The sequence below is a fragment of the Epinephelus lanceolatus genome, chromosome 18 (genome assembly GCF_041903045.1).
Source record: "Epinephelus lanceolatus isolate andai-2023 chromosome 18, ASM4190304v1, whole genome shotgun sequence".
In the NCBI taxonomy this organism is placed as follows: Eukaryota; Metazoa; Chordata; class Actinopteri; order Perciformes; family Serranidae; genus Epinephelus; species Epinephelus lanceolatus.
Window position 1 is genome coordinate 27,111,554 of NC_135751.1, and position 19,300 is coordinate 27,130,853.

Genomic DNA, 19,300 nt, shown 5'->3' on the forward strand with positions numbered 1-19,300 from the left:
AAAAGTAAACGAATTGGACTCACTGTTCCAATACTTTTGGAGGGCACTGTATGTAACTTAATTTGCCCTAACCTAACCTATGTAATTTAAATCTAAACTACGTAACTTAACTTGTCTAAACCTAACTGACATAACTTTACATTAAGTATATAAGGTGACAACGCCCAACCATAATTGCTTACCTAAACCTAGGCCTACGTTACTTTACTTGCCCAAACCTAACCCACATACTTCGCTCTCCTAACCCTAACCTTTGTGACTTTACTTTCCGAAACCTAACTTACATAACTTTACGTTAAGCATGTAAGGTGACAATGCCCAAACACAATAGCCTACCTAAACCTAACCTACCTAACTTTACTTTCCTAAACCTACACTACATAATTTTACACTAAGTATGTAAGGTGATGATGCCCATCAATGATCGCTGTTCTAAACCTTATCTACGTAACTTTACATTAAGTACAAAAGGTGATGACACCAACCCATGTAACTTCACTTTACTAAGCCTAACCTACATAACTTTAGGATGTCAGGTAATGACGCCCCACCATATTAGTTCACCTAAACCTAACCTACGTTACTTTACTTGCCCAAACCTTACCTTTGTAACTTTACTTTTCTAAAGCTTACCTACATAACTTAACGTTAAGAACATAAGGTGAGAACGCCCAACCATAACTGTTACCTACACATGACCTACGTAATTATACTTGCCTAAGCCTGACTTATGTAACTTCAGTTGTTTAAACCTAACCTATATAACTTTACTCTTCTAAACCTAAACTACATAACTTAACTTTCCTAAACCTAAACTACCTAATTTTATGTTAAATACAAAAGGTGATGACTCCAAAACAGTTACTGTTTTTCTAAACCTAACCTACGTAACATTACTTGACCAAACCTATCCTACATAACTTTACGTTAAGTATGTAAGGTGACAACGCCTAACAATAATTGTCAACCTACACCTGGCCTACGTATCTTTACTTGCCTAGACTTTAGCTGTGTAACTTTGTTTGCCCAAAGCTAGCTTCAGTAACTTCACTGCCTAAACCCAACCTACATAACTTTAACTGCCTAAACGTAACCTACGTCTCCTTACTTGCCCGAACCTATCCTACTTAACTTTACTTGCCTAAACCTAACCTGTGTGACTTTACTTGTCTAAACCTAACCTACATAACTTTGCCTGCCTAAACCTAAGCTATGTGCCTTTACCTGCCTAAATCTAATTTACAAAACTGCACTTGTCTAAACCTAACCCATGTAACCTTCAGTTAAGTGCTGAATGTAACATTAAGTATGTAGCCAAAGACACCATTTGTGTGACACTAATTCATTAGATATCATGCAAACCACTGTATACATTGCTCTGTTGAACTTGTTCTTGTAACCCTTACTCTTCACAAGTGCAACAAGTTTAGGTCTGAACAGTCATCCAGTGGACTGAATTAGACCCTATGTTTCACACCTTTGCTTTATAATCTTTATCAGCATGAAATTTAAACAGAAAAGTGGATCCAACCTTTGACTGCATTCAGCAGAATATTGGTGCCATTCAGCTTCAACCTTAATATTTTCACAGCAAGACGTGTATGCATCACCAGTCTGAATTATGTCTTTAATTTAAAAACATGAATCTTTACAGCAACATGACCCAAAGTCATATTCTATCAAAGACAAGTACAAATACTGTCATCTCAAGAGTCAAAGTTAGGGCTTCACTGATGTCACAAAGCTGCGTGGATAATAAAAATCCTTTTCTCACGCACAGATCAGTGTGTGTGAATGGGAGAAGCCAATGGGGAGCTTGTTTTAATTCAAGTCAGAACATCAGACTTCCCATTTGAACTGTGGACTTCAATTGGATTTACTAATCCTTAAAGTTTGACCTTAGACCAAATGTGCCCTGTGGGAAGAAAAATAAATAAATTTAATTCAAACAAATTCAGACTCTGAGGGGCACAGAGAGTGCAATGATCCCCGGTGCGGGATCCAGACAGATGTTAAGTTAACAATATGTTATAGTGTTAAATCATGGGTCGGTGCATTTTCACATCAGTAGAAAAGCTACACAGAGCCCACAGTCATTTAAGAGACTACTAATATAGGAAAACCCTTTTGGTGAACTAACTCTCAATGTGTCTCTTTTTGACATCTTTAGACTTTAGCAGGTTTACACAGGTCATAAAAAGTCAATGAGACAGAGCGATAGCATGACTTGGATCCACTGGGATTGAGTGATGACGTAGGCTGAAGCTGAATAACCGGAGCGCACAGATGATGAGCGGAAGCGCCAGTGCGCACCTCCCCATAATAATCTGGCTGAGCAGCATCGCTGTCTTTTCAGCACCACTCACTGACAATCCAACCAACCGAGGAGGAAAGACAGGCTGAATTGATTTCTCTGCAACCTTCTGTGGATTTTTTAAATCAGTGCAACTTTGTTTTGTTTTTCAGTTAAGGAGCTATCAAATCCCGATTTTAATCTACCGAGTTTCCACCTGCTGAAAGTAAGAATTTAGATTTGTTTTTGTGGTTTTTCAAACAGGAGCGACCATGTGGTTGGTGGATGTATGATTTTATGATTTTTCACTGCGGATTCTGTTTATTATGGTTTCACTATAAACTAAGTTTGGTCGTTTTTTATCGCTCTGTGGAAGTCTAGAAAAATGTCCGCAACCACTTGAATTAACGAGTTGTTGAAATAAGTTTGATTATTTTACCGTCGACTTCAAACGCTCAGTCAGTAATTTAGGAGCTTTTGTTTTTCCTTTAATAACGTGGAATTTGCCTATCCAGTAGTCGGGATGCTGACTTTAGTAGTAGGACTTTTGTACCTGGTCAGTGGACGCATGGTGCGAAGCCAGGATGCTACAGGTAGCCGCTTCGTTTGTAACGCGATTCCCCCGGGCGCAGAGCCGGGCTGCGGATATGGACCCACGGGGAACCGTGTTCAGAGCAGCAGCCCCGTGGAGGACGAGCTGCGGAACACGATCATCCAGCTCCGGGAGACCATCCTGCAGCAGAAGGAGACCATCGTAAGCCAGCAGGGGACCATTAAGGAGCTGAACTCCAAGCTGGCGCGCTGCGAGGCGGCAGCCGACGAGTCGCCGCAGGGCAAGTCCCGGGGTCAGGGCTCTAGACGGAAGGAGTACGGGAAGAACACCATGGGGGACCTGCCCCGGGACCCCGGTGAGACCATAGACCAGCTGGGCAAGACCATGCAGAGTCTCAAGGGTCGGCTGGAGAACTTGGAGGTAAAATGGCACAAACATGCAGCTCATGCGTAAATGTGCCAGAAAATCACTTTTGTTTAGTTTCCCCTCCGAACCAACATGATTAATTACTTCTATTAATGGCTATCTACAGAGCCATCTGCAGTATATGTTGTTGTTATCAGAGCCACACGCGCCTTGGCAACATCTCTCAGCCCTTTCACCAGCAATAGAGCATTGCACACATGTCTGATAATACTCTGCGCTGCAGGAGACCTCTCAGGGGGGATCGTGAGATCAAAGGGTCACGTAATAGGCATGTCACATCAATACAGTTTTAATCATTAAAAGAAAACTCTGATGGCGAAACCCGCTGCATAAGAGTCATCAATAAGAAATGAGCAACAAAAAATCTTGTCAAAGGTGTAATCACGCATGTGGTGCAGGGATTTGCAACACACCCCTGAATAATTTATGACTATTGTGTGTGTGTGTGTGTGTGTGTGTGTGTGTGTGTGTGTGTGCATGTGTGTGTTCCATATAATGTTTTATTTGCAGTCATGTGACGAATTATTCACAGCAGATGATGAAATTAATTCCCACAGATTTCACCTGCATGAACTGCTTAATAGCTTAGTCGCTCATAGCCCTGTTGCCTTGAGAGCTTTATCTCAACACAGCCCCTTTTGTTCAGTCCCAGGAGACCTCACTTCTGCTGTGTGCATTCATTTCACAAGGCTCAGAGATCACAACTGATATCGAGGTCACCTATTGAAAGAGCTTTGCATACAGCAGAAGGTTGGTGTAAGCCATGGCTTTATCTCTGATGTCATATTATCAGTGTAGTGCATTTTTCATTACCTGACAGCCCCGATGCAATAAACAATCACAATTCTGTTTATTTAAATTCAAGGTTATTTATACAGTGTGCTGCATTGCCGATCCATCTCTCTACTCCCTCCCTCCCCTCCTCCCTCTCTCCTTGATTGGAAGCTTTAATACCCTGATCAAATCAGGGATATACTGCAGCTGTGAGGATACATATTATATTGCATTTTAATCACATATCTATCGATCTGCATCTGCATTAACATAATGATTACTGCAATACTGCTGTTGCTGATAGCATATGGCTCCCTGGAGTAGGACCCATCTCACTAATCAAGTCCATCTACATATCTTAATAATTGCATTCAGGACTACTTGCTTTGGCCTTTAGCAACATGGACTCAGTCATTTCAGCTATTCAGATGGTTCCATGTGTCAGGACAGATTAATCAAACTCTGAATGGGTCACAAAGTGTGTGGATCGCAGACAGCAGGACAGCATAAACACAATCTTAAGACATGAACATCTGAGGGCATTTTTGCTGCACGGTCAAAGCTCCGTAAGCGTGAGCCCATGCAGTTGTTGCCCCCCTTTTTCAAAAACCATCTGCCATCACGCCTGGTGTAAACTCCAGTCACATGTTGCGCCTACCTTAAATACCCAGCCCAGCCATGAGTGTTTGGCAGGTCACCAATCAAAGCCCGCCGCAGGGACACACTGTCTTCATTTTGATATTGCTCTATCAAAAACAATGGTGCTAAAAGGATATCAGGCCTAAAAAGTAGATGAAATCAGTCATCTAGTGCAAATCTAGGTCTGTATGGAGACTGAACGCTTGTTTGAGTGCACAAGATTAACTGGATTAAATGTCTGTGTCATCATTCGTCACTTCCCTCTGCCCCCACACATTATCTGTCCATCTATCTATGCATCATCATTCCTTTCATCCTCTTTTCTGCTGCTGTTCCCTGCATTCTTTCCCACTCGGCCTCCCAGCAGCAGAGTTTGCGTCTCCCCAGCACAAATGTGTCAGCAGGAGGTGTCTCGGCCCTGGCTCCCCTGCCACCAGAGCTGCGGGAGCTGTTGCGGCAGCGTCTGGGAGAGCTGGAGACCCAGCTCCTCCGGAAGGTGGCCGAGCTGGAGGAGGAGAAGAGCCAGCTCTACAATGAAACAGCGGCCCACCGCCAACGCACCGAGAGTGCTCTCAATTCCCTCCTGGAGAGGATCACCGAGCTTGAGAAAAGTAAGTGATACAATGGGTGCTGTGAATTGCTGGCCAGATTCAATGCCAGACTTTTTTTTGTTTTTGTCTGCCAAATTTAGCACTAATTAGTCAATCCCTGTGCAAATTTCTGATGATGCAAGTAAAAACCTCACAACATAACTTTTTTTTCTCAGAGCCATTCTCAGAGCTGCTCCTGGTCTTGAAAAATAAGGCTTGGAAAGCAACACTGAATGTTTAATTAGTTTAAGAAATATTGGAGAGATGTCCACACTCCAGGGTATCGCTTTGATGGTAGATGTCAGAATAACACAGCATATCTTTGCCAAAAGGGAAATTATTTCAGAAGATTATCTCACCACTCACTGGACATTTCCTTTAGGCCAGTGTCCCTGGAGACAAGTTGATTCAGTCAGTGGCTGTTTGAGGATGGAGGGTTTAACCAAAGCTAATTGCTCACATTTAAAGAAGGTGGGCATGATAGCACACCCACCTGTAGAATATAATGAGTCAATACAATACCCCAACAATAAATACTACCTTTGTGAGCCTTATTAGCTTCAATTTACGTCAAGGCAGTGCCAGAGAGGTGTTGATTCAATTCCACAGTGACGTTTGAGGCTTTGTGGTGTTGTTTTGTCAGCTGGGAATGTGAGGCATTTTCCACTGATGATAGCCCTACAATGAATTTGTAACATGCTGTGGTTGTCTGCCTGCTCTGGGCGTACAATAAAAAATACAGGGATAAGATCCAGGACCCCATGATCCTGAGGAGTTTGTGTCTGGGCTTATAGAGCTCAGAGGTAGTGGCAGAGGACCAGTTTTTACAAAACATATTTTTTATTTATTAGTGAAGTCCCTGTTCGAAACAGGCCTGTTTGGAGCAAGGCGATTGCTTGGCCTCCGGTACTGTTGCTTGCACCTTTCTGGAGAGCAGCTCATCCAAACTACTGCACACTCGACACTGCCCTCCCTTGGGTCCTGAGCAATGCCACTGCCATGACATAGTTGCATCCCCTAGTAATGCTAGAGTATAAGTGTCATTTGCTATTAGCTAGCTGTTTGGGATCAGGCGTTTTCTGGGAGAAAACAAAAATGTTCATTTCAAAGGTTACACAGCAAATCCCAAGGAACACATGGGCCAATTTGACATAGCCGCCTAACAGTGGTCTATCATGTGACGCCATGGGACCCAAAAAGACTTTTCCCCATTGACTTAATTATGAAAAGGACGTCTGTACATGAGTGGATACATTTTATGAGCATCACCACCCCTGCAAAATGACTCATTTCTCTATCAGTATGTGATCCATTCGGTCTGATAGAATTTTAAAAGTCTACAAGAGCTGCACGAATTAATAATTTTATCTGCATTTAAATTAGATTAAACTTGAAGTTGGCTGCTCAGCCAGCGAAAGTTTCTAGTGCGCTTCCTCTATGGACCCCATACTTCACACCTGGGGAGTCAAACTTTTTTGGCTTCACGGGCCGCTGAGTAGCTTTCATAGATATTAATTGGGCCCTGCCTCCAACGTTGTATCCAGTTCTCTTTGTATATCTATGAAGTTAAATTGCTGATGCGTGAAATGTATGAGTTTGTAATGTAACATCTGCAGTCTTTCTCTCTTCATCTGTTGCTGAAGTTCTACCCAGCATGCCGTTTTCCAGTGTAACAATTAATTTATAGCGAGCTGTCTAGAGTATGAGATTGTTTAAAGAATCACCATACCAATGCCAGTGCCCTTAAGGTGATACCGATACCAAGAGATTACTTCATAAGATACCTTTCTTTTCCTACTTCATTCAATTTCCATCATGTGAATAGAAGCATTCAGTTGTGTAAAATGCCAGCAGACGCCTCTGGCATGTAGTATAGCCAAGCCTTTTGATCATTATAGTTCCAACTCGGCACGCTGAACTGACAACTCCATCAAATACACTGCGCTGGACTTCACCACACCAAAGAATGTATGGGTTGTAGCTGCTGTGGTAGTGGGCCAAGCACACAGTGCATTAATTAAAGAATGCTGGCGGTGTTTGGCTGCAGAAAAACACATGAACAGTTTTTCTATTTCTAGGTCCAGGTACAAAAAGGATTGAACACAGTTTGACTGGAGACGTTTTGATGCTACTTGGTACAGGGTCATTTCGATCAATACCATATCAGAAACCCAGTCTGATCATGGCATATTCCCTGACTGATGGGCTGCCCTAACCCTCAACTATTCCACATCAGTGCCTAACCCCAATGACCTTTGCACATGTGTAGAACAAATCAGGTTTCTGGTCCAGAACAGGCAGTGACACAGCAGGCCATTTTAGCGGCATAATAGCTAATACACTATGCAGTGTGTACATGATGCACTACTAATAAATAGGAATAAATGCACCCATCAAGTGTGAAGGTGACTGGGTAAATGAAAATCAAGGGACATACATACAGACTGACAGACATTTTAGTCTGGTGAAATATTCTTCTGTCCCTTCTTTGTGGGTCAGAGTGGTTTGACTGGTTCTTCATGGTCAAACTGCTTCTGAGATGAGCCCATATTATAAACCGTTTATTCAGTGTTATAGCTGGATCACATAGGCAGAGAAATGGTGGCCTCAACAGTGGCTAAGCCTCAAATACTCTGCTCAACACAGATAAAACTGCGGTTCAGTCCCTTTGAAATATGCAACATGTTTCCTTGGTGCAAAGCCACTGCAAAGTCGATTGTGTGTGTGGTTTTCACAACTCCTTTTCTGCTGTTTTATTATCATTTTCTCTTTAAATATTCATCATGGTCCTCTCTGTCTCTCTCTCTGTCTGTCAGTCTGTCTTTCTTAATCATGCATGATCTATGTTTACTCCATTTCTTGTTCCTTTCTTTTACTCAAGTGTCTGTTGAATATTAAAACTCTTGTAATCTTATTTTAACTGACCATGAGCCGCATCATTTTTTAGCAGTGACGCATTTGGCCTCAACTGACCCAGTATGAAACCAAACTCAAGGGCTAACATGGAAGCCTGAAAATAATAATGAGTAGGTTTTGCATTTTTAGCCATGCTAGCGGCATGGCTCCAAGAATAATAGTGTCAGTCTGTCTATTAGTCTGTCAGTCCACCATTTTGGCCCAGATTGAAATATCTCAAAGTATTGAATGGATTGCTGTGACATCAGCTACAGATATTCAAGATCCCAAGAGGGTAAATGTGAATGACTTAGGTGATCCCGTCTTTTCCTCTACCATCACCGTGAGGTTGACATTTTTCTTTTTTATTAAAATATCTCAGCAGCTGTTGGATGGATTACCACACGATTAAGTGCAGACATTCATGGTCCTCAGAGGATGAATTGCCCTCTGTGTTTAGGGCATGGTATATGAAGATGGACAACATGACAGCTCGCATGACATGACAGCTCGCCAAACGTGAATAAACCATGTTAGTGGTTGGGGACATGGGCCAAACTAAGAACTTAAGGTACAAATAAATATATTTTTATTTAAATTTTTAAATGGCTTCTGTCATTTAAGGTAGTTTGTATCACACTGCTTAATGTTCAAATGTTCTATTTTATGATCAGTTTGATTTCAGTTAGTTATTTAATGCTATAAAACTGGGATTATCCAACATCACTGACAACTGTGTGGGTCAGTTGGTGGGTTTGCATTCAGTGGCGCTGCTCGCAGTTGGTCGGTGGGGGGGGATTGGCGGGAAACTTGGTACCACAGAGATTGCTACTGAGCAGACTTTGGCTCCAGCTGTATCTGGGATATTTTAGCTTCACTTCTGTACAGTGGGAATAAGTAGAGACACGTCGTCCATCTTTATAAACAGTGTGCTTTAGGGCTTATTAGCTAATGCTAACATGCTAACACGCTAAACTAAGATGGTGATCATGGTAAACACACCAGCTCAGTATTAATATGCTAGCACCATTATTGTGAGCTTGTTGGCATGCTGATGTGAGCATATAGTTGAAAGCACTGTTGTGCCCGAGTACAGCCTCACAGAGCTGCTAACATGGCTGACTCTAGTCTTGACGTGTCCTGAGACTAGATTTGGCAAATTGATTTTAATTCTTGCAGATGGCAGACCAGTTGACAGAATTTTTTTTACATGTACTAGCCCAAAGCTGAAAATCACCAGTTTTCTCACTCATGTGATTTTACAAGCAGCCAGCCTACCTTTACCATCACCCTAATTCATTTTTACTGTATGTGTACTTTGCACTCTAAACAATAACGGTGCTAAACAGTACCCAAAAGCAATTCTTTGGCTCAAAATCATAGGGGGAAATTGCTTTGGTGCCGAGCCTTTGTTAAACAGGGCTGTATAGAACCATTAGAAGTTCCATATAGCACTATATTATTTTTTAATTAGTGAGCCTGGGGGCCCACGAATGAAGCCAGATAAAACCATGGACGAATCAATATGCTTCTAAATCATAATTATACTTAAACTATATATGGTAATTAACAATTTATAACGAAATGTAGGATTTCAAGATTCAGAGCCCTCTACTTAATGCTTACTGAGAAACACAGTATATTATTTTTTTAAATCTGGAATGTTTCTGTGCAGGTTAGGAGCCACTGCTTCAATGTGTTATCCTCCTAATACACAATATGTAGACTATTTAAAAGTAGTGTTTCTATTATTTTCCCAGTAAACCAAAGTAAACTAAGCTGAAGAGCCAGTGAAGATTGAAAAATGCATTCATACTTCTGTCTGTAAAGCTTTTAAACAATGGCAGGTAAAGACAGAACTTTATCTTTTTGTGTTATTGCCACGTTGTGTATAATGTTGCTTTGTCAATGTACTATGTTGTATGCCGTATTTCTATGGCTGCAGTATGGGTGTAGGGCCCAAGACAAATTTGCACATTGAGAGGCGAGCGCTGTCATTAAAATGGTTCATTCTCCACAAAAGAAAACACCACGAAAAGCAGTAACAGATCTATGTCAACTGTGTGATGGAAACATAATTTAATCATGGATGCCCTAGAGGTGAAGCATCACTATACTTTATCTCTGGAGGAGCTCACTGGACCCATTTAAACCATAAAGGTTTTACTAGCTGTATGCGATATCACAGAAGCTCGTGTAAAATGGAACAGAGGTCAGATCAAAGTCCCTGGTGCATGCCACTGCCAGGGTGAAAAGATGTGGCACATCAACTCAGACTGACTGTGGCGGAAAACGCATTAACATCTCACATGAGAGTCGTGTGAGACAGAGTCTGGGCTTTTTCTGAAGTGTGTCGGCCAGTAGTTTGTTGTAGATCTTTATGACAATCCGCTGTGGAGCAGAGCATGTCTTATTGCACAATCCAAATTTTGGTCAAAACTTGCCATTTTCAGTGTGTAAGTTGGTAGCTCAGAGGTTGTTGTGTTGTTCTCCGTAACAAAGGGGATTTTGAAAATGATTTCACGCAGATAGCAGGAGGGACCTAATGGCAGGTTTATAGCCACAGCCTACATCAGGTGAGTCAGACTACTGGAAAAGACCCTGTAGAGAACCTCTATAGTATCATCTAGGGCAGTGGTTCCTTACTGGTCCAGCCACGGGGTCCAGATTTCTTCTTAGCCATTAGTTCAATGTCCACACTGTCTAATATTCAGCATCATACTTGTGTTTGGCCATGTCGTCGAGATAGTTTGCTGTGTCTGTCAAGTAGCTGTCCCTTAGTCACTGACTCTACAGCAAGAAACAGCACTTCAAAATAAAAGCTCTGTGATGGAAATTTACTAAACTAGAAAATAAAGCATGTTTTTCACATCACTTGTGTTCCATTCAGAGTGGACCCGCGACCCATTTTTGGACCTTGACCCACCAGCTGGGAACCACTGATCTAGGGGTTTGGAAAGTTCTTTGTGTGGCAATAGTACTGTATTGCACCTCAGCACATGCCAAAGATCCCCTGAGGAACCAATATTATTCTGTGTGATCTAGCATGTGACATGATCTCCACCTTCAGTCTTGTCTTCCCCTTCGTCATCTCAAATTTAATCGCCATTTTTTGTCTTTCCAGTCCCAGTCTTCAGCATCATTATCAGAGGAAGACTTTCTTGCCTGGATCAAGTCACAACACAATCACCTTTAAGCATATAACTATATATAACCATTGTCCGTCAACAGGTAACAATGCCTTCAAGTCACCTGAGGATTTCAAGGTGTCCCTCCCTCTTCGCACTAACTACCTTTATGGACGCATCAAGAAGAGCCTCCCAGAGATGTACGCCTTCACCGTGTGCATGTGGCTCAAATCCAGCGCCAGCCCCGGCATCGGAACCCCGTTCTCTTACGGCGTGCCAGGCCAGGCCAACGAGATAGTCCTCATTGAGTGGGGGAACAACCCCATCGAGCTGCTAGTTAACGATAAGGTAAGGTCCATAATGAGAAACTGGTGAACTACAGTGTCTTTTTAATTATTTGTTGATGAATGGTTCTTGTACTCTGTCCTGATTTTCTGAAGATGTTCTCAGAGGCTCAGATTCATTCATTACTCGCCTGGCAGTACTGCCGGCTGTAATGACAGTCGTAAAAGTAGATCAGCGGTGACGCTAATTAAATGCAAAGATCGCATGAACATTTTCACGTTGGCCCGCTCTGTGGTGTGAAACACGCAGTTAGCAACTGTATGCACATGTGAGCACAATCAGCTGAGACGAGATTCACTGACCATCAGCACTGCATATTTAATTTTGCACCTTATAAACATTTCATATCATTGACCCACATTCCCCACACACCCAAGAATAACAGTAATTCATCAGAGAACTTTGCTGCCATGTGTGCTCGTTTGAAGACCTCATCGTTTTTTCTCTCTGTGGACACTATATTGTTGCTACACGATCACATACTGCGAGAGTTCAGTCATCTAACAGGATTTCAATTAACACACCAGAAATACTGTTAGAAACATGCATGAATATTTGATGGCGTTTAGCCTTAAAAGGGAAAGAACTGTAATTGTTATGTTGATACTGTAACAACAGATTTTCCTGGTGGCACAGCTGCTTTTACAGCAGTGTAATGTTGGATTTGGGGAGATTTTTTTTTTTGTGTGTGTGTGTGTGTATGAAATGTTCCCGCACTGGAGAGGATCTTTTTTTTTTCACCCCACTGCCTTGTTTACGTTGGGCGTTATTGGCACAGGCAGGTCTCCTCACAGCTTTCCCTTCACCATGCATTATACATGTGTTCAAGTCAGACAGATGAGAGAAAGATGGTGGGAGAAAGGGATGAGAGTATGAGAGAAAAAAAGAGGGTAGGAAATAGAAAAGCTGCAGAGCTTTGGAGGCGACATGAGTGCTGGGGAGAGAGTGGGGGGAAAGAGTGAAAGATCAGACGATGCCAGAAAAAAGGAAGTTATAATGTAACGGGGAGAGAAAGCAACGGAGCAAGAGAGCGAGATGGAGAGTGAGACAAGACTAGTGAATATGATTACCGTATGTGCAGCAGCACATCCATGTGTTGAACTTGTGCGCAGTGATAACAGGGTCCACTGGGGCACATTGTTTATGCTGTTCATTTGGCTGCATACTGAGAGGGAAGCAGAAAGCTGCGTCCTCAACAGTATTAAAAAATGCAACGTTGTCTGTATTTTGTATTTGTGGGTGGCTATGCAGAGAGGAAATCTTTATTATTATAAAGTAACATCTTCAACAGCAGAGCCTGTCTCTTTGTTCGGGAAGATTGTCAATGTCTCGTGTTTTTTTTCTCTCTCCAACATTCAAATCAAGTAAAACATGCTTGTGGCATCTCCACTTTCCAATCGACAGCAGCTGCCAGGAGTTTAATCTGTAATGGATTCAACTGGTCTTGTACAACATTAAAACTGAGTTCTTCTGGCAAGTGTGCATGTGTAATCTGATGCTTACTGTATAAATCTGGTGTTATCCGGAGGACGATTTTCAAACTTAAGAAAAAAAAAGAACTTCTGCAATTCTATGCAGTCAGTATGGAGGCCCTGAGAGATTTGATTTTTTTTTTTTTTTTGTTTTAGATCTTGGCCGACATTGCCCCCCAAAAGAATTTTGTTAACCTTGCCTCACAGGGCCTCCTCACTCCCAGAACAGCCTAATTAAGTTAAAAGTTTATCTCCAATGAATGAGATAATATCTTGTACCTAGGAGATAATAACTCATACCTAGGAGATAAACCAGGTTTCAGCCAACACAATGCTGATTGGCTATCGAGGCACAAATTGGTTGCTTATGTTCAGATTTTTCAGCTCTCGGGAATGAGTGTATGATGCAAAATCACGCTACTCGCTTCATTCACACCATTTAATTTGCATATTTTACGTCAGTTATGGCACGTCCATCGCACCCATCCCGAATTCACATCTTAACGTGTCTTTACATTGACTTTACATGTAATTCAGTTGCGCAAATTACACAAACATAAAAGTTAATCTCCTGTGTGTGAGATAATATATTTTACCTGGGAGATAATATCTCCTAGGAAGATGAAATTAGGTTGTGGACAACAATGCTCACAATTTTTTTTTTTTTTACCCTGCCTTTCAGGATTTCCACAGCCTTTTAACTCTTAAAATAGTCCTATGCCTTAAAGTTTATTTCCTATGTATGAGGTAATCTCTTGTGCGTAGGAGATATTGAATTATATGTGGACGATAAACTTAGGATTTGGTCAACATTGCACGCAAAAAAAATGTATATACATATCTTGCCTCTCAGGGCTGCTGTGGCCTTCCCATTCTCAACACAACCATAATTAAGGGTGCTTTCAGACCTAGATTTTGTTTGCTTTGGTCTGAATCTGGGACTAATTTTGTTACACAGTTTGTTACAAAGAGGTCACCACAAACCAACTGCATCAGAGTTCGTTTGTAACCGGACCGAGACCACGTCCTCGGGAAGGTCTCAGTCCATTATTTCTGGAGCTGTGTTGACACCTGCCCAAACGAACTGCACAAACTTCAGTTTGATTGAATTGAACCAAACAGGGCAGGTGTGACAGCACCCTAAGTCTAAAAGCTTATGAGCTATTATCTCATACATAGGAGAAAATAACTTGTAGGATACAAACTTAGGTTTTGGTCTACATTGCACACAAAAAAAGAAAAAAATGTCCTTGCCACTCAGAGCTTCAATAGCCTTCTCACTTTAAACAGCCCTAATTAATCCTAAACGTTTATCTTGTATGTTTGAGATAATATCGCATACGTAGGAGATAATATCTTGTATTCAGGAGATTAAATTAGGGTTTGACCAACACTGCCTGCAAAAAATCATGACTTCTGCAACCTTCTCCCTCTCAAAACAGCCTAATTAAGCCTAGTTTATCACATACATAGCAGATAATGTCTCTTACATGGGAGATAATATCTTGTAAGATATGAGATAAACTTTTGGCCAACATTGCCCATAAAAATAAAAATATCACTGTGCCTCTCAGGGTTTCTGTAATACAGAGTATTCAATTTTCCCACCATTCAAAATTCATACGACTGATGTGTTTTTCTTCAACACCATGCATGTGAGCTCTACACACCATTTACACTCTTGGTTGAAAGCAGATGTGACCTTCTAAAACATGTCACATTTATCTGCAGAACCTCATCTACAACCTTTAAAAGCTGAAGAAGAAAATATCCTTTAAACCAGGAGTAAAATGCATCATGGGCCTTTTTCACAGCAGACATTTTGACACTGTACAGCAGGAGATGTGTAGATGTACCCTGCATTACATTGAGCTACCAGTTCCAGGAAGTTATACCTGCTTTTCCTGCTGTTACAAATCAAAAAAGGCCTGTAAGAAAAAATGTATTTCTTTTATGTAATAATTGTAAAATTTTGCCCTCTATGTTTTGAGAATAAATATTCTGTAATCATTTAAATGAAGATGAATGAGTCATGTATTCATGGTGAATGCCCTGTGGATAGGGTGTTTTAATACTGAGCTCTTTGTGTACCAAACATCACGGCTGTCACATTTGAAGTGTGGCACAATATTTGAGAAGAATTAATTTTTCATGTTATAATCCCTTGAACAGCCAGTGTGGTTCAGACTTGAGAATAATACTGCCTGTGTTTCCTGCAGTCCCAGGGCCATTAAGATGCCACCTGGCATTCTCAACCAGGTCAGCTGCCTCCATAATTTCAAATGTCTTAAATTTTATTTCCCATCTTTTCAGGTTTATATGTATCTGCAACGAGATATGAGCGTTAAGTTATTCTGTAGGCTCTTAAGAAAAAGGCTAATGAGTTACAGGCTCATAATCTCATGTGTTGCACCGTATCCTCAGAGGGCTATGATGTCACTGGTTGGTAAAATAACCAGTTGTTTTTCTTTGATCTCTGAACAAAGCGCAAACACATAAGAGGACACTGTTTTGCTGTTAGCTACCCGACTGCTTTGAAGGATGTTCCATCCCTTGATGTCACCTGGGTAATCTAAATTTTGCATGTCGCACCGACTCATCTGGAGAATACTCTGCAAAGGGCTGTTTCTTTGAAGCCTTAACCCCTCTAATTGCTGTCCTTGTTTCTAACGTGCCGCAATTAATCACAAATCTCTCTTGACTCATCTTGCCCCCTGCACCCTCCCCCTCCCTGCTCCTTGGCCTTCCTCCCTGCCCTCATTGCACTCGCGCTTCACCCTGCACCAGGTGGCCCAGCTCCCTCTGTCAGTGAGCGACGGGCGCTGGCACCACATCTGCATCACCTGGACGACTAGAGACGGTTTCTGGGAGGCTTACCAAGATGGCGAGCGCCTAGGCACTGGGGACAACCTGGCCCCCTGGCACCCAATTAAACCTGGAGGGGTGATCGTCCTGGGCCAGGAGCAGGTGAGAGCAGCAGAGAAGCTTAGGTGGTAAAGAACAGGTGTGTGTGCATGAATGAGTGTGTGTGTGTTCCTCCTTGTGTCAGTAAGATCCCTGGGTGTATTCTCCCCAGACTTTAGTGCCGGAGGCGCAGAGCAGGGAGCAGGGGAGAGAAGGCAGGGAGGCTCTTCTCACGCTATCACGGCCCTTTCAGTATTACCTCATTCATCTTTCTCTTAACTGCACCTTTAAGCCCTTGGGGGCTGCGTTAGCGGGTCATTCTAGCGGTTAGCTCCGTGACAGCACCACATATATACTTAAGAAATATACAGTGACATTTGAATAATATCCTCAGAGAGCTCACACTGCATTAGTGTGAAGCGTAAAGAAGGCTTCTGTCATTCACACAAGGTGAGATTGCTGCATGTTACACAGTATTGGCACAACACTTAGAAATTTAAAGTGGCAGTACACTGAAAAATATTCAGAGTCGTTCGGCAGTTTGATGAAAATCAAACAGAATTGATTCATTTTAATTGAAGTCTGTTTACATTTCCCTCAGACATTAACTCACAAACTCTCATCTCCTGTTTCTCCACCAAGGACATAGTCGGAGGTCGTTTTGATGCCACCCAGGCCTTTGTGGGCGAGCTGAGCCAGTTCAACATGTGGGACCGAGTACTGCGACCCGTGGACATCATGGGTCTGGCCAACTGCTCAGCCTACATGCCGGGCAACGTGGTCCCTTGGATTGACGCGAACGTGGAAGTGTTTGGTGGTGCGAGCAAAGCTGCTCTGGAGATCTGTGAAGATCGTGCTTTTGATTCCTAAAGGATCTGATGTGAGGAAATTCAGTATCGCCGCAGGGATCCAGAAGCCAAGTATTCTGACTGTTTGTTGCTTCAGTCAAATCCCAAAGAAAAGGGTACCAGTGCAACATTTTTACATATTTATATGGTATGACTGTGCAGTCTCAAAGACTCAACACCTGTTGATGTGTCCATTCAATTTCAACCGAGAGGACATTACGGGAGACTTCAAATTAGTGTTCTCATCTGAAGAAGATATGCTGTTGCATCAGTCCACTGTAATGATATGACCTACTGTCACTCTGTGCTTTCTCTTCAGTAGATCAGCTTTCATTTGACTCCTCTTTGAAAACAGCTCTTTTCGGTTGCATTCCTTACACTGACAATGCTGCACTGTATTCATAGTGAATGTGAGCTCAAACAGGCTTTGATGTGCCGCGGAACACTATTCCTGAGTAACATGATAGAGTACTACATGCTGCGAGCTTCCTCGCTGTTTGAAGAGCGATGAGGTGCCGAACCAGAAAGCGCAGTGAAATGAGGTGGATGCTCATGAGTTCAAAGTGGACGAGAACAACCCTGCTGATTATTTTGGAAACGTGGCAGAGTGTCTACATATTATGCATGAGCCCCAGCAAGATTGGAAGTCAGTTCAGAAGCGACAGTGCATGCTTTCTGTCAATACACAGCGCGTGTGTGCCCAGTGCGTCCGAACAAGCCGACGCAGATACTGACAGCGTTACGTAAGAGTGTGTGTGTATGTTCCTGCGCGTATGGCTTGTCTTGCGTGTAAAATGACCAGAGATTATGGGGGAGGGAGGACATTTTCATTCTTGTAAATCTATGCTTAATACCTCTCTGCCCCTTGAGCAGCTGCCATATCCCAAACAGCTTTATGGATGGGCTGGCTCTGCTCAGGTTAATAGCGATGTCGGACAGCTGCCCAGGACTGGCGTATCGACAGAGCTGTGGACGCCTGCCGAGTGCCCAGCGAGGGCAGGGCCCAGGCTTGACCCTCAAGGACAATCCTTAATTCCTCATCTGGGTAGTAATTATCTGTGTTCATGAATGAGTGAGGCGGGGAGCAGCCACCAGTCTGCTGGTGTTTCTCAAAGCTAAGTGCGCCACAATCGATAAAATCTGAAGTTGTAAAGGGGATGTCAAACGAAAACAGCACTCTGCAGACATTATGAATGTCTTAATTGCCTCTCACCGAACAAGAAGACTTGTTTTGATCCTCTGATATGATATATTTTTAAAAGAATGTAGGGAATCAATGGATTTTGGCACCACTTAGTGAATAAAATTGACGCTTTTTGCAGCTTGATTTATCTTAGTCCTTAACGTCGTGGTGGACATTTGTTTCGCTGTTCGTCAATAAAATATTGATAGGAAGCCTGGCGCTGGAGGCCCATAAGGAGACAATGAAAAAGAGGCAACAAAGACATAAACTTTGGTAACTTTTTTCCTCCTTGTGGAATTTTCCTCGCTGAGTACAAAACACATGAGCACAAAAGCCATTAAAAAGCTTCTGTCAATGTTAGAAAAAAGCAGTCGAATATAGAGAAATTTTGCAGATACGATGCAGTTGGTTACAGGACAGCACAGAATGTTCTAAAACTGAGCGTGCACTTGTTGGATATATCGCCAACACGCTGTGATTGTTCCTCTTTTGAGTGTCTTTGTTAACAATGTTTCAGTGTAAAATCAAGAGACGTCTTTCCTGTAGAAAGTGTATTTTTCTTGCTTTTTCTGCTCATGATTTTTGTCCATTAGCAGCACATTATGTAACAAAAAAAATCCAAAAAATGTTGAACAGAAATGCTTTGTTTATATGGTGAATGGCCTTTTTTTGTGAGAACCATACGTGCTTTCACTTGTGGATGATTCAAAGTTTCAGTAGCAGCTCAGACAATGAGGGACACAAAACAAAGAAAAAAATGTGTTTGTTGTCATTGTTTTAAAGTCACCTTCATGTGCGGTACCTGTTTGAGTTTTGCACCCTTCTGACATGTGGTTGAATGTCCTTTTGCACCCAATAAAAGAGTGAACAAATTCCAGAGGCGTGGCAATTAAAGCAGAGACTCAATAAGGTGACGGAATAGCTGAGCAGCTGTTTGAACAGTTGAAGCATGTTTGATTAAAATATCATTGCACTGCATTAGTGATGAAGTCAGAGTGGAGTGTACCTCTGCCAAGGTCATGGATGTTTCTTAATAATTAATCTCTGATGGAGATGAACACATCCCACCTTTTTTGACATTTCTGGTCGCACTAAATCTAACAGAGATGTTTGTGCCGTTAGTGTAGCCATATCACTTGTAGGGCTAGCCATAACACACATGCAAGGATACATCCTCTCATCTGGGCAATGTAATGCTGTCAGCAGTGGAGAAATCCTCTGGATTGGCAGATGTCCAGGTGGAAATGAAA

At 42.2% G+C, this 19,300-nt stretch overlaps 1 protein-coding gene across 2 annotated transcripts; it reads left to right on the forward strand.

Moving 5' to 3' along the window:
* Positions 1-2,322: 2,322 nt before the first annotated feature.
* LOC117268105 (neuronal pentraxin-2) lies at positions 2,323-18,922 on the forward strand. 2 transcript variants are annotated; one of them, XM_033644292.2, is made up of 5 exons: positions 2,323-3,266; positions 5,050-5,296; positions 11,402-11,646; positions 15,903-16,082; positions 16,662-18,922. In XM_033644292.2, exons 1-5 carry the CDS (start codon positions 2,817-2,819, stop codon positions 16,887-16,889), a joined length of 1,350 nt encoding a protein of 449 aa, XP_033500183.1. In that variant the 5' UTR covers positions 2,323-2,816; the 3' UTR covers positions 16,890-18,922. The 2 variants fall into 2 exon arrangements, with proteins under 2 accessions (XP_033500183.1, XP_033500184.1); XM_033644293.2 differs by having other exon boundaries at positions 5,053-5,296.
* The last annotated feature ends 378 nt before the right edge of the window (positions 18,923-19,300 follow it).

Coding starts and splice junctions, on each gene's coding strand:
- LOC117268105 (XM_033644292.2), top strand. CDS start 2,817: ATGCTGACTTTAGTAGTAGGACTTTTGTACCTGGTCAGTGGACGCATG. Junction 3,267..5,049: donor GTCGGCTGGAGAACTTGGAG/GTAAAATGGCAC, acceptor TCGGCCTCCCAG/CAGCAGAGTTTGCGTCTCCC. Junction 16,083..16,661: donor TCGTCCTGGGCCAGGAGCAG/GTGAGAGCAGCA, acceptor TTCTCCACCAAG/GACATAGTCGGAGGTCGTTT.